Source organism: Ambystoma mexicanum, chromosome 3p, assembly GCF_040938575.1.
Source record: "Ambystoma mexicanum isolate Mex_15411 chromosome 3p, UKY_AmexF1_1, whole genome shotgun sequence".
NCBI lineage: Eukaryota > Metazoa > Chordata > Amphibia > Caudata > Ambystomatidae > Ambystoma > Ambystoma mexicanum.
In genome coordinates, this window is record NC_090925.1 from 308,657,531 (window position 1) to 308,671,996 (window position 14,466).

General features: G+C 45.6%; 1 protein-coding gene across 3 annotated transcripts in view; it reads left to right on the forward strand.

The window, feature by feature from the left end:
• The window catches only part of RGS19 (regulator of G protein signaling 19), a 395,346-nt gene that overhangs the window by 157,044 nt on the left and 223,836 nt on the right, over positions 1-14,466 (forward strand). For 2 of the 3 annotated variants that reach the window (XM_069650836.1, XM_069650837.1), the window contains exon 2: positions 7,472-7,576. The exons of the other annotated variant lie outside the window; for it this stretch is intronic. In XM_069650836.1, the coding sequence (XP_069506937.1) occupies positions 7,472-7,576 (105 nt within the window). The remainder of the gene's footprint in view (positions 1-7,471; positions 7,577-14,466) is intronic. 3 annotated transcript variants of the gene reach the window in all.

Below are 14,466 nucleotides of genomic sequence, written 5' to 3' on the forward strand. Positions count from 1 at the left end.
GTGCTGAAACTCCTGGCCTCTCCATTGCAGATGGACATTCAAGACTCATAGGACACAGATCGAGCCCACTGGGCCTTGAGACCATGAACAGATCACAGTAAAGCCCCGAAACCCATAATAATATGATTCCTGAGGTTAGCCGTCAAAGACAAAATTATGAAATTGCCAAAAGAACACAAAATGGATACTATCAGGATCTAGCCCCGGGAATAATTGACAAAAGAAGTAAACTCTTGGACATTAAGTGAGAATTGATTAAGCTCAAAATACGGTATTCTTGGGGCTTTCCACCAGTCTCTCTTAAATGCCAAATAGAAAACAGACACGTTTGGCAAGATCCCCAGAAGAAGCCCATAAATATCTACATGAGATGTTGTACAGAGGAGACCCATCTCACCCAGCTCTCCAACAATGGAGAAGTCCTGAAACAGCAAGGCGAATCCCGGATATATTTACAAAACCTAATGCAGGCAAGTGCACGGCTCATTGGAGGCAACCTTCACCAGAAGACTGAAAACTATCATCTGGTGCTCACATATCAATGGATAATAACTTATGCTGTAACCTTCATCAAGACTAGTGACCTCGGGAAGATAGCTCAGCGGCAACATGCTCGCCTTGAAAGCAAGACGACACGGACCAACAAAGTTTCGATCCCCGGGTACGTGCTTAGAAACCGCTGGGTATTAAGCACGTTATAAATAACCTATCATATCATATCTCACTTCATATTCTCATGGAATGACAGAGGGGTTAATCACCCCATCAAGAGGACCAAAATAGTCTCCTATCTGACGAAAACCTCAGCTGATATCCTCCTTCTTCAAGCAATGCACCTTAATTATCAAGATTCACTAAAAATGGGAGCGAAATGGTGAGCTCAAGCCTTCAACAGCCCAGCAGTGGGCAAGAAAATGGAGGTCTGATCCTAATTCGCTATGACCTCCCTTTCAGATGCCCAGATACTAGCACCAGTGATATTAGACCACTCCCCTATAGCAACTAAGCTCCGAGACATGATATGATATGATAAGTCATTTATAACGCACCTGCACACAAGTGTTTCTATGCGTGACAAGACAAGGAGGGGGGGCAAAGGAGGACAAAACAACAATCTTACTAGACCTTGTGTCATTCAGATCCTACAAGTGTGGGGAGGAGACAAGGGACTCTGACAGCTCCACTGCCCCCAGGTAACGTTAATGCCCCCCCATGCACATGTTGCCCTGAACAACTCAGCACGCCATGCCCCAAAACTGGTCCACGCTATATTTCTTTGCACTAGTAAAATAAATCTCCCAATAGGTGGTGGGTCCCAAATGGACAGTACCACCAGGAATTGTGGAAGACATCGCAGATTCCAGCATTCACAGACCACTGACATTGGAACTGATCACCGCCCGCACCACACAAAAGGAAAAGTTAGCTGTTCCTTGGTAGCTCTTTACGAATGGGCAAGTGCTACCCAAGGAATGCTTTATGATGGTGTGAGCGGTAAAAGGTATTACTAAATGGATTGGAGCAGGACCCTTTTCTCTTGTTACTTACAAGGGGTCTTAGCATGGTAGGAGAGGTTCACAAGGGACCGTTGATGCATAGCGATGCGCTATTTCACTGGTCTTTCGGCCACTTTGTGATGCACAGGCCGCGCGCTGAAGGGGCACGAGTTGAGGATGCACATCAGTGTACATTGTCCCCCCCATTGTTTTTAGAGGAGTGACTCAGTCCCCCAGAATCCAGATGAGAGAGGAGGGGGCATTGTAGCATTAAGTGTGAGCCTGAAGAAGGGTGCAACCCAGCAAGAGTCTCATGTTGGGCAGCAAATACTTGGTATTACTGTGCCTCTGCTTGTTTTTAGTCACCTTCGTTTTCGATAGAACTGCATCTTAAGGACACATTTCCCACAAGTACAGTAGCAGCACAACATTTTCAAAGCCGTCTATTCGGTTTCGTATAGCGCCCTTCCACTATATTGTAGTCCTCACTGCATGTGCCTCTGCAAGAAAAGAGCGAGCAGGGACATTAGTAGGATAGCGGGAGAGGCAGATAGGAATCCTGTAGTGTTGATGGATGCCGAATGGAAGTAACCGGCTCCTGGGTGCAGGTAAGGGTCTATTGGTTTAGCAGGGACACTTAGGGATATGTTTTCCGGAAGGGAGGACACAGGGGCGAAAGCTAAAAGTTCTTTGACTAAGGTCAGGCTCGGACTGCCCCATAGGGCAGCAGGCCGATGGCCGAACCAAAAACATAAAATGCTGGTGTGGGCCAGTTTTTTTGGTCACAGTGGGCCTCTTTTTTGGCCAATTAGGCCCAGTTTGAGGAGTTAACTCTGCAGCTAGTAGTTTTGACCAGTGCTGAATAAATATTCTTTAAAATGCACAATTTGCATCACACTTTATCAAAAAACTCCACCTTGGTTACTATTCGAACAGTGTCACAACAGGAATGAATAGTCATTTGCAACTGTGGGCCACTTTTCATTGGTGGCCGAGACAGTTTCATGGTCCAGTCCTTCCCTGGCTAAGGTTAGCCTCTAGTGCAGGGGAGTGAGATGCGACTGGAGAGCACAGCTTAGTTATCACACTGTTAATGTTCATGTGGTAGTGACTATGCAGTTGAAAACATACATCAAAAAGCAGGGCTGTACTGTACATGGATGTTATTTCATGTTTTACTGTACCTGGGGAATGAAAATTAGGCTTTCTGTGGTTTGCTTGCCCCACCCCCATCTTCCTTAGTTTTGTGGTCTCGTATCGGTTGTTCTCTGCTAGGGCCTTTTTGTCTTTCTTCATGGAGACCTAATCATTTAAATAACACTCACATTTAAATAAACCTTTTCACAAGGAGTTGCTATGTGGTTTGTTGCTCTGCCCAAAACTAGGCTGTAAAGGCACAGAGAGTGGGCTTAGGTAGGAATACTGTGAGTCACCCTCTGCAAATGAAACTATGAGCCGGGTCTTGCCAGGGTGTAGTCAACTAAGGGGGAGGGGGTTCGAAAGGAGGCAGAGGTGTAGAGCAGCATCCTGCCTTAAAATATTCAAGTTATTGCGTCTGCAGAAGCAAATCCATTCTATGCCACTGCTCAAGTGCTTAAAGGCATGTATTTTATTACATGATATAAAGCCCTTTTTCAAGATGCCTGGCACGAATGATGATCCATTGAGTGATAGTAACCTTTCTAATGAGCGTGTCACTGTTCAGGGTCGCTGCATTTGCAGACCGTCCTTATGTTTGTCAGTGTCTACAACTTGGCCTAAATGCTCACTTTTTCTGGGTCTGTTCACAACAACCCTATAAGTGGGGCCAGGAGGTTGCAGCAAACGGTAACAAAATGGGCACGGTTGGTTGAGATGGGATAGGACGTGGAGTGGGGAGCACCAATCTGACACTTTGTATAGGGTTGCAAAATTCCTTGCACCAGCCCTGTATCTACAGCAGTCACTACAAGCCCCGGGACGCAAGTCATTGCTGGCCAGAGTGGACATGGGATTGTCCAGACTGGCTCTGATATGGATAACATCCTTCTTCCAGGACCAATCCCAATCCATCCACCTCCAGTCCCTCCCATGCTTATTGATACAAAGAAAAATGTGTCTGATGCACTGTTCTCTGCATAGGTCTTGTTAAAATCTTGGGATGTCTTTGGATGCTGCAAGGGTGAAAGAAGTCTGTTCAGTGTACCATATGTAAGTTATTGTATGCCCTTTCCCTAGCGCTCACACTTGTATAAGATCACATTGGGATCATGATGCAAGTTTATTAAAGAGTGGAGCTTAGGGGTAATGTGCTTGTCTTTGAAACACGGAAACTGCTCTTCTGAACACCCGGGAAGAAGTGCTTGCATCTCTGGACTCCAACTCCCCAGCTGTCCTCATCCTACTCAATTTCGCCTCTGCATTCGACACGGTCAACCATTCCATCTTCATACAAAGACTCCACGATACCCTTGGTATCTTGGATCGGGCACTGGACTGGCTAAAATCCTTCTTATCTGACAGCTCATCCCAAGTCATCCCGGGCACCTTCTCCTCTCCTACTTCCTTCTCCACCCGTGGTGTCCCCCAAGGTTCTATCCTCTCCCCTTGGCTCTTTAACATCTATGTTGCTCTGCTGGCACACCTCATCTCCTCCTTTCCCCCCAACTTCCAGTGTTATGCAGACGACACTCAACTCTTTCTCAAACTTCCTTTGCATCCATCATCCCTGTGTGCCTAACTGTCATTCAGTTGTGGTGCACTTCCAACGATCTCTGCCTCAAAGCCTGTAAAACTTAGAACCTTCCCATCTGGCCCCCTCCTCCATCCTTCGTCCCTTCACTCAGGCCTTCCTCCATGGGCTCTGCCCCTGCTCCTTCAACTGAAGCCAGACACCTGGGAGTCATCTTCGACTCCTCTTTCTCCTTCCTCCCTCACACTCAGGACATTGCCAAGAAGTCCCACTTTCAGCTATTCATTCTCAAAGGAATTCTCCCTTTTCTCACTTTCCCCTAGAGGCTCAACGTTACCCGAGCCCTGGTTCTCTCTAGGCTTGACTATTGCAATAGTCTCCTCCTGAATCTATCTTCTTCCACTCTGCGACCTCTCCAGCTTATCCAGAATAAGGCAGTGAGACTTATCCTTGGCCTTAAGCCCAGGGACCGCATCTCTCCTGCCCTAAAAAGTCTTCACTTGTTCCTGGTTGCTACACTGATCAAATTCAAATCCCTTTGCATCATCCACAAGACTGTCTGGGCCCGGGGACCTTGCTATCTTCAACTTTATCTCACTAAATACTCTCCCTCTCGACCTCTACGTTCATCTGGCACCAACTCTTTGTGTGTAAAGCACTTTGTTAAACAGAGGGCAGGAGGGCGATCACTTTCCTCAGCTGGCTCCCTACTTTGGAACAGCCTCCCCTTCCCTCTGCGCTTTGAGCAGGACTTCCTTAGATTCCGGAAGCTCCTCAAGACCTTCCTCTTTACCTCCTCCTTCCCATCTCCTCTACTCTGCTAAACAAACAGTTGCTGTTATTGGTGTCCTGGGCCCTTATGCATCCCCAGGGGAACCTGACCTCCCACACCCAATCACCCAGCTTCAGTCTACTCTCAGCACTTGCCTTGGCACTCCCTCCACCGTGGCGGCTCGCACTTACACCCAACACGGCTCCAGGCCATGTAGCCCTTATCTCCCCATGCACGTCATCTGTTGCTCACTCACGAGCAATGGACACTCCAGCACCTACCCCCTTTGCCCTCTTCCTTGCTGCACTTGCACGTTCCGAATACTCACAAGGCATAGTAGGGTTGTCCTTTTTTCCTTTCCCCTCCTCTGTTGTATATTCAATATGTATCACTCCCTTGTTCTCTCCCTTTGCCCTGTGGGCTCTTTGAAACAGCATCTACTTGCTGTATAAGTGCCTAACAAGCGATCAATAAATGAAACAAATAACAAGACTACACTGAGCAGCACGAGTTCGATACCCAGTCCTCGCTGGAGTCTGCCATGAAGCATGGTGTCTTATCTCTTTAAGGTTACTCAAAAGTCAATACTTTTTGGATTCAATCAATATTTTGTTTAGTTTATCAAAATTCTTTATTTTCTGTGTTCGCTCTTTTTTGTGTCTCTTTCTTGTTGTTTAGGAGAGTCTAAACAATACTTGTAACAGACATTGTTTTGCGCTGTGCACACCTTTCCAAGGCCACTCGTTCAATCACGTATTTAACTGGTGATACAATTTATATTATTTTTGTATAAATTATTGTAAAGCAGACAATTTCTTCCTTGTGCAGTTTTGTGTTTCTTTGGCTCTCTTACATGTATAAGTGGTGGTGTGGCCCTGTTGGGTGTGTTCTTTAGCACTTATCCCTGAAAGAATAGTTTAATTACAGCCGTAAGATCAGGGGTGGACTGGGAGCCAAAAGAGGCCCTGTAAATAATGTTCAATTTGGCCCCATATTACACATTTTCAGCAAGCCCAACCCCTTTCCTATGAGAACATGTGGAAATAAAATAGGTAACCACATAAAAGAGGCCCAGGGAGCAGAGGCCTACCGGGAAATCTCCAGAGTTCCTTATAGGCCTGTCCAGCCCTGCGCACGATTCTTACCATCAAAAAGAGGAGTTCCTCGAGGGCTTAAGTTGTTTAGTTCCATGTCCCCCAGAGTACAGCATACATTACTGTACAGTGCCTATTGGGCATGTATTGCTGTCACAGGACAGCATGGCTTCAAGGCACTAAGGGTAGGTGTTTGAATTGTCCCTGGTATGGTTCGGTCGATTGACCTACAAATAAATCTGGCGATTAAGCAACAGGCCTGCGCTTCCGAAAGTCCAGAAGCATTAGTAGCACCTTTACAGATGCACTGCCTGGCCCGGGTTCAGTATGGTCCAGTTGTGCTCGCATGGAGTCAATGTAAGACCTCCCAATCAGACACACATATGGAGCAGTATCTTTGCTTTGCAATGCTTCTCCACCATCAAATTCCTACCTGCCTCCCTGACCGACTTTGATGTCCTCCAACTTTCCAAGGCTCAAACCCCCACAAAGTGGACACCCACTATTGTCAATTCCCCCAGAAATCTATCCCAGGAAGCCACCCGTAAATGCACAATCCTATCTCCCTGAACCTGATTGTGGGCTCGACTTCCCAATTCTGATTGCAAGACTGCCACACTTGAAGTCTCCCCAAATTCTTCCCAACCCCTCTTTGGGCCACTCATCACAACGCCGGCTACATGATCATTGGAGCCCATGATCTATTTAAACAGGTCCTCATCATATATAAGCCCTTCTTCACTATGCAGTCTGCCTACCTCAAAAAGCTGGATCCGGGCATGTTAGGAACCCAGCAGGAGACCCCCAGGGAGAGCCATATAAGCATTAAAAGCATGAAATCTGTCCCCATTTCATGGGTAGAGGGGGCAACATATATGTGTGTACCCGCACTGTGCCTAAAAGACTACTGAATGAAGGAATACATATTTTAAGCAAGAGCAGAAGGTGGCATGTGCACCCCCTGCTCCCACTTGTCATCTAGATCATCTTTATCTCTGCTATAAATGTATGTATATATGAATTTATTTTGCAATTTATATAGAACACCCAACCCTGAGGCATTTAGACGCTGTTCTTACAGAGGTAAATAATACATTGCAATGGTTACATAGTTGCACATAAATAGTCTTGAAAAGACAGTGAGGGATTGTAGAATGGTGAACTAAGAAACAGATTGGTGTAATAGCCTGTCGGTCAATGGCTGTTTCACCAATCTGGAGTCTGCTCAGAAAAGGGGGTGACTAAAATAGAGACCATGTACCGGCACGTTTGGGGTGTGCTGAAAAGGGCGTTTGTGTCAGAAGTAGCCTCTGCACCCCTTTCTAGCATGTGTGGGGTGGAGGTAACCGCAATTGCTTGTGATTGGCGGGATGTACAGCATGAGATATGTGGAGGCTTTGACCGGCTGAGACATCTGATGGCTTGAATGTTCTCCCAGTGCATTAGGCTGCCTGCCAGTACCTGCAGGGCGGGGAGGAGCCTTTACCTATCGTACCGGTGGCACGCGAGCCAGTTGGGTGAGATGAGGGATCGCGAGCTTAAGGTGAGTGGCTTAGTCTGCCCTTGGGCACACAGATGTATCCCTTTGACCTCTGCATGTCAATTTGCCTGCTGGTGCTTCGCATGATATAGCAGGATCTGATTGGGTGGCAGTGTCTTGTATCTGTACATCCATGTGCTGCAGTCAAGTAAGAGCGCCATCATCACACCACTAGACTTCTTTTTTCCAATTGTCACTTTCACCCAATAACTGGGGTCTCCAAGTTTGGTCCTCCACAGCCCTATGCACACCAGGTTTTCTGGATTACCACGAAATGTGTTTTCTATGAACACATGAAATGGATTTCGCTCCTGAGGACTACTTGGAAGCCCCTGTACCGCATCATGCTTTTCCTATCCATCTCAAAATGGCCACCAAACAAATATTGCATTCGTAAAATCGGCGTGAAAAAAAATCGAATTTCATTGAAATTTCATCCCTCGCACAGAAAATGCGCTATTAATAATGCACCATACTTGGGGCTAACCCCAGGCGGGGCCACAAATGAGGAACACATTAAATACAAGTCTGCTTTTTGTATTGCTTTGCACCTGAAGGGTAATTTACAACAAAAGGGATAGACTAAAAGGTTTTTTTCTGGGATTTTCATCAACATTTCGACTTTGTTTTTTCCATTTGTAGAACCTGTGTTTCTTCGAGTTAAGCACTTGGTCTAAGGTGTCATTGAGAATTGGGCAATTGATCCTTACATTGTATGTTGATGATGATTGTAGGGTTTGGGGCCAGCCGGAGCTTTGAGAAAGATGAGCGGGAAGTGTGTTACCCACTTTGTATGACACGTACCTTCTTCCCTCTCTTGTCCTTTCCTTGCCGCCTATGATATATGATTGGTTATTTATAACACACTTAATACCCAGAGGTTTCTAAGCCCAGACCCGGGGATCGAACCTATGGTGCTCTGTGTCGTCTTGCTTCCAAGTCGAGCACGTTGCCCCTGAGCTATCCTCCTGAGACAAGTTGTAGGGTTCTTTCCTTCGTTCTCTTGATCCCACCTTCCCGCTCTCTCCTATCCCCTGCTGTTGTCTCCCAACAGACCTCTTCAGTGCTTGGAAGAGACTTTAAGGATGCATAAAAAATAACCAATAGCGTGTACATAACCCTGTCACAGCACACAGTGCAAGGACTACTGTAAGAACAGCAGTTACATGCATCACAGAGGATGGCATAACCCTTCAAATGTGCTCTGATAGACTCTGTTCAGATGCAAATGACAAGATTCTTTTAGATAACTTCAGAGAAAAACTCTTGCTCACTTACCATTACATTGTGGAATTACTACTTTACGGAGAAACTTACAAAGCCATCAGAATTGTGCCTGATATGGCAGTAGTCAAGAAAGGACTGATTAACTAGCTGGATTCATAGATGTGTATTTGTATATATTTTTAAAGTATGATTTTGGTTTAAACAAAACTTTCCACACTGTACTGCTCACGATTACATAAATAATCACTTGGTGATCACTTTACTTACCAATAAAAATTAATGCTGTACACATATCACTTCTCACTTACTATTCCAAAGGTTATTTAAAATATCAAAATCACAATACATTCTAATCATAAATACACCGTTTCTTAAATAATATTAGAAGTTAAAAGGTTGATTTGCTTCCAAAGATGAAAAACTGCCAAAATTAAAGAAATGTGTTCCACATTTGAAATTACCTCCCAAAATGAATCAATTTCTAAACAATCCCTTGAAAGAAAGCACTTCAGAATGTAAGGCACCCGCTTTGTAACATTCTGCTATTAAGTGCTCAAGAGTTTCCACGTTCATTTCAACTTGCTCATCTACAGAATTTATCTTTAAGTGTTGGTTGAGTTTCTAGGGTCTAGCACTTCTATTGTGTTGAATCTAAACAACATGTGCAGTTTCTTAAACTTCTATCTGGGAAGCTGTGCACATATGTGTGTGTTTATTTAAATACGGGATAACAGTTTTGTGTATTCTTTTGTTACATGTTTCCTCCTTAGATAAATTGTATCTTTGAACCTTGTTCTTTTTTTATGTTGTCGGCTATTGCACCAGATCAATGTATTTTAGTATCTGCTCTTTCCAAAAGGTTTCTGCTTAGGGATACAAATGCCACCGGTTCTTTGTTTTTATGCCTTAAAATCCCCCCTTTCATGACATAGAACAATATAGCTGGCTCAGACGACATCATTTTGACAACCCAAACTAAACATCTCACATGTCAGTCTAGGGTGGCATTCTGCTCTAAGTTGCTGCTTAGGAATTCCCTTCAGTTAATCAAGATCATTTTCCATATATGACCACCTAAATGACTGGCACCCACACAATTGCCAACCAATCTAATTTCCAGCCCTGAAGAACAACTGGCACCAGTTTGTGATTACAAAGCTTTGGACAACGGGTGCCAAAGAATAACCTCCATTTTCTAAAGCTATCCTCCTTGGGTTTCGAGCTCTGTCTCCGGGCTGCCCTAAGTGCATTTTTCTGGGTTTCTGCGCGGGGGAGTTGGGGCTGTGTTGACGGCTGCCTCAAGAGCAGTCCCAGCTGCCTTTACCGCTCCGACTCCGTCGCCTCCTTCCTTCTTTCAATTGCCACCCTGTTCCCGGGGGAGCCGAGGGGATAATGGCCGGTGACAGCTTCTCAGCCTACTCTGCAGACCGTACTTGCGATATTGTCCGACAGTGCCTACTTTTCACCCTGCTTACCAATGGAACATTCTTACACTGCCTGTCAGATTCTCACACTGCCCACTTTTGCCAGTTTCTCAGACCACCCCCTGCTCCACTGTCAGCTTTTTGGAAGAAAACACCAGGGGAGACCTCACGGTGCCCGCAAGTGGTGCCAGTTACTCATCGGGCCCCCTTCTCAGTGGCCCGCATGCGCACACAGAAAGATCCGGGCCTCTGGAACTGACAACTTCATGCTGCTGCCGCCTTTTGGTGTGACAGGCGAATTGCAGACAGAAAAGCATGCTGGCTTCTTCTGACATGTGTTGCCATAGAAATGGGGAGCTACCGGCAGAGTTATAGGCCTTGCACACCGAAAGCACCCAAATGGGACCAACGCTGTTGTTGGGCTCAGTCCCCTAGGCCGGTCTCACTAGAGAATTCCATCCGGGAACCCAGAATCAATCTTAGAGCACTGGAAGAGAGAGCAGAGACGCTCTCACTGGACCAGGAAAGTACAGTGCCCGCTGGGGAATTTCTCAACTGCAGGGGCATAAATGTTTCCCCCGAATATGTGGGCACGGCCAAGCTTAGCAAGGGAGCCCGTACCAAGAAAAGAGTGGGTTATGCTGCAAGAAATCGTTTGAAATATTGGGTAAAAATCGTGCATTTTCAACAAACTTTGTGAGGAAAAATTGGGTAAAAAGCACTAGTTTGCAATGGGTTTTGTAGGGTAGCACATGAAAAAATCCAATCCATGCAGGTCATTAATATTGCATAGAAGCATTTTTCAGCTCATTTTCATCAGATCTTTGCACACAATATATGCGAGTATAAAAAACATTTTCATGTTGTCTGTGCCCGAGGGCGCTGTGGAGCAGCCAAACAAGATGGCCGCTTGGCTGTAAAGCTCTGTACCGAGGCAGCGGATCCTGCGTTGGATTCACCTCTTAGGACACATAAAGAGTGATTGGAAGCGCGCCTGGCTAAAGAGTAGAGGAAGCAGCAATGTGCAAGCTTACTTGGGGTTTCCGATGACACCACAGAGCAGAGATCTGAGAAACTAGTTGGAGATGCCTGAGTGCAGCGTTCAGGGACACTGTACTGCTGTGTTGGGCAGCCACGGAGGGACCGCAACTGAGGCCGTAGGATCGGGCCCGAGAGTGGATACTGGATTTGTGACCTTCCGAAATGAAGGGGGGTGGTCTGCCCCTTTCGATTGGCGCCAGAGTGTGAGGAATTTGCTAGATGATAAGAGACGCCAGTGAAAATATTATACCAGTGGCGGCCTCAGGGCGGGAGAAGTAGCTGTGATTGCTGACGGTGCAGTGATCTAGCACCCCGGGTGTCACGCGGTCCCCGCAAGAGGGGGCGTGGCAACCGTTGTGTACCAGGTGAGATGGGGCTGTAGGAGAGACACTAAGAAGTGTTTGGAAATGTGCTCATGCACCCTGTGTAAAGCTCTTTCTGTGGTTTGAGCGGGGGCGGGGCATACTGCAGGTAGCACTCGTGCCACGTGAAGCAGAACCAGGGTTTGAATTATCTGAACGCCTCAGTTATGTGAAAATAATATATGGATGACCGTGGAGAATGTCAGTGATTCATGTCTGATTAAGGAGAGACAGAACTGCACCATTATCTGTATAGTGTGATACAAGCTCCTAAATTCCAGTGCGCTGTTGAAAACTACGTGCACCAGAGGGGGTGAGTCAAACTGCAATGTGGTGTGCCCTGCGGAGAGGCGAATATTCTACTGTGGGATAAGTTGCACGCTTACACAAATCAAGACAATTAGCGGATGTGATGGGGCAGAAGTGTGTAGGAATCGAGATTCATCGGCAGGGAGCATTGCGCACGAGGCGAGTAGGCCCTGGTCTTGTAATGACATATCATGACACAAAGTGCAGGTGGCTGGAAAAAGACTGGCAGCATGGATAGATTTGCTAAATCCACTCCCAGATAGGCAGGAGAACCCCAGCAGCAATCCGTCAACCCACCGAAGTCATCAATATCACAAACATCTTCTGATCTACAACAAATGCTAGATACAATGCAAAAGGGATTCGCAGCAGTACATGAAAAGCTGGATGATATCTCTGTGAATGTCACCGCTATACCTGCACAATTGGCCAAGGAAGTTTTGCTCATAAACGAAGCAGAGGAGAGAATCAGAACAACAGAAAACAAGGTGAATGAGTTGCAAACTACTGTTGACACACTAGTAAAGCAAATGAAATATATGAAATCGAAATGCGATGATCTAGAATCTTGTTCACGTAGGAACAGCGTTCGAATAGTGGGAGTCCCGGTGGCGGTGAAGCCCTCCTCAGGCAATGGCTTGGTAACCTGGCTTTATCGCCTCTGTTTGCTCATAGGGCCCTCACCCCAAAGCCTAAACCGGGAGACTTCCCATGGCTAATAATTGCAAAGATCTTAAGTTACAGAGATAGAGATCTGTGGTTGAACTTAGCTTGAGATAAACAGGAGCTGCGCCTCGACTCGCAAGTAATTTGAATATTTCCAGACTACTTGGTGGCTGTTCAGCAGGGGAGACGACAATACTTAGGAGTAAAAGAGCTATTGGGCGACTGCAATTTACAATATGCTATGTTATACCCGGATAGATTGCCCTTTCAGTTTTCTGGGAAATGGTACTTTTTCACAGTGCCAGAGGAAGCAGTGAAGTTTATTGAAGCCAAAGTCCCGATGCCAGAACCTGCGGCAACATCTCGATCTCCCAAAACCTAAGTCAGTGCCTATGGCGTATGTCATGCATATTGGCATATAATCTTATTAGATGGTAACAGTGGATATTTTGCCTGTGTGTATTAGCTAATCCTAAAATGTTGTTGTGATTTAATAAGAAGCTGGCTCGGATGGAAGCAGTTACCCTTATTGCAAATGCAATGTTACTTATGTTGGGGGAAGGATAGGGTGTGTAGTTTCAGTATTGCTGGTTGGGGGTAGGCAGTAAGGGAGGGGAGAAAGGATGGGGGGTTGTTGCAAGAAACACTTAAAGCACACTTGGTGGAACATTTCAAAGAATGGCTGCATACAACATACAGGGTGCTACATGATATTTTGCTATATTCGATTGCAAGATGGGGTCACGTGATACACCTGTCCACATTAAAATCCTGAGTTGGAATATCTGAGGTCTGTGTTATTATATGAAAGCCAGAAAGGTGGTATCGCAGGCTAGTCGGTGGGGAGTTAATGTGCTCCTCCTCCAGGAGATGCACGTGTTGGAACAGCATGCTCAAAATATAGCACCAAGCTGGGGCACACAAAGCTATTACACTTCATACTCAACCAAAGCCAAGGGTGTCATGATATTGATTCACAAAACATTACAGTTTAATTGTACACAGTCCATAACTGACACAGCTGGGTGCCATGAGTTAATACATGGTTATCTATGTAAAAAGAGATGGTGATACTGAACAGTTATGGCCTCAATACCGACAACCCTAGTTTTTAGGAAGGGTTGTTATTACACATGGTGGCGTTTCCAATGACAGAGATAATCTGGGGTGTGGATTTTAACACCAAACTTGATGTTGTCAAAGACAGATCTACTCAACACCCTTGGGGCATGATGAAAGCAGCCTGTGCAATGGTGGAAGGATTATGCGAACTGGGGTTGGTCAATGCCTGGAGAATATTACATAAGGAACAAAGGGGATATACCTATTATTTATCGGTGCAAGATACGCACTCATGTATCGATCAGTGGTGTGTGTCTGAGACTCTATTATTGAAAATTGTAGAGTGTTTAATTCAACCAAGAACCTTCTCCAATCACTCTCCTCTTATGTTGGCACTATCTTGGTCTACTGGAGGTTGTAACAAACCCCCATGGAGATTTAAACAAGATGCCTTATGAGATCCTGAATTTGCACTTAATTTACAAGAAACCATAAATCATTATTTTGCAGAGAGCGTTGGATCTCTCTCCACTATAGCAACACTTTGGCAGGCTTTTAAAGTATATGTCAGAGGTATGGCAATGGCATTGAAGTATGGGATTTTCAGATCTATAAGGCAAGACATGAACAAGATGGAAGAATAGCTGAGAGATGTCCAGGAGATCTATGGACAAACACCCACACCTGGAATGATATTAGAAACTAAAACTGAACTAGATATTTTAGAGAACTTGCATCGCGTGAGATCAGACTATTGGATAGGCCAGTGATGGCCAGGCCATGTGGGGAAGCAGATATGCCA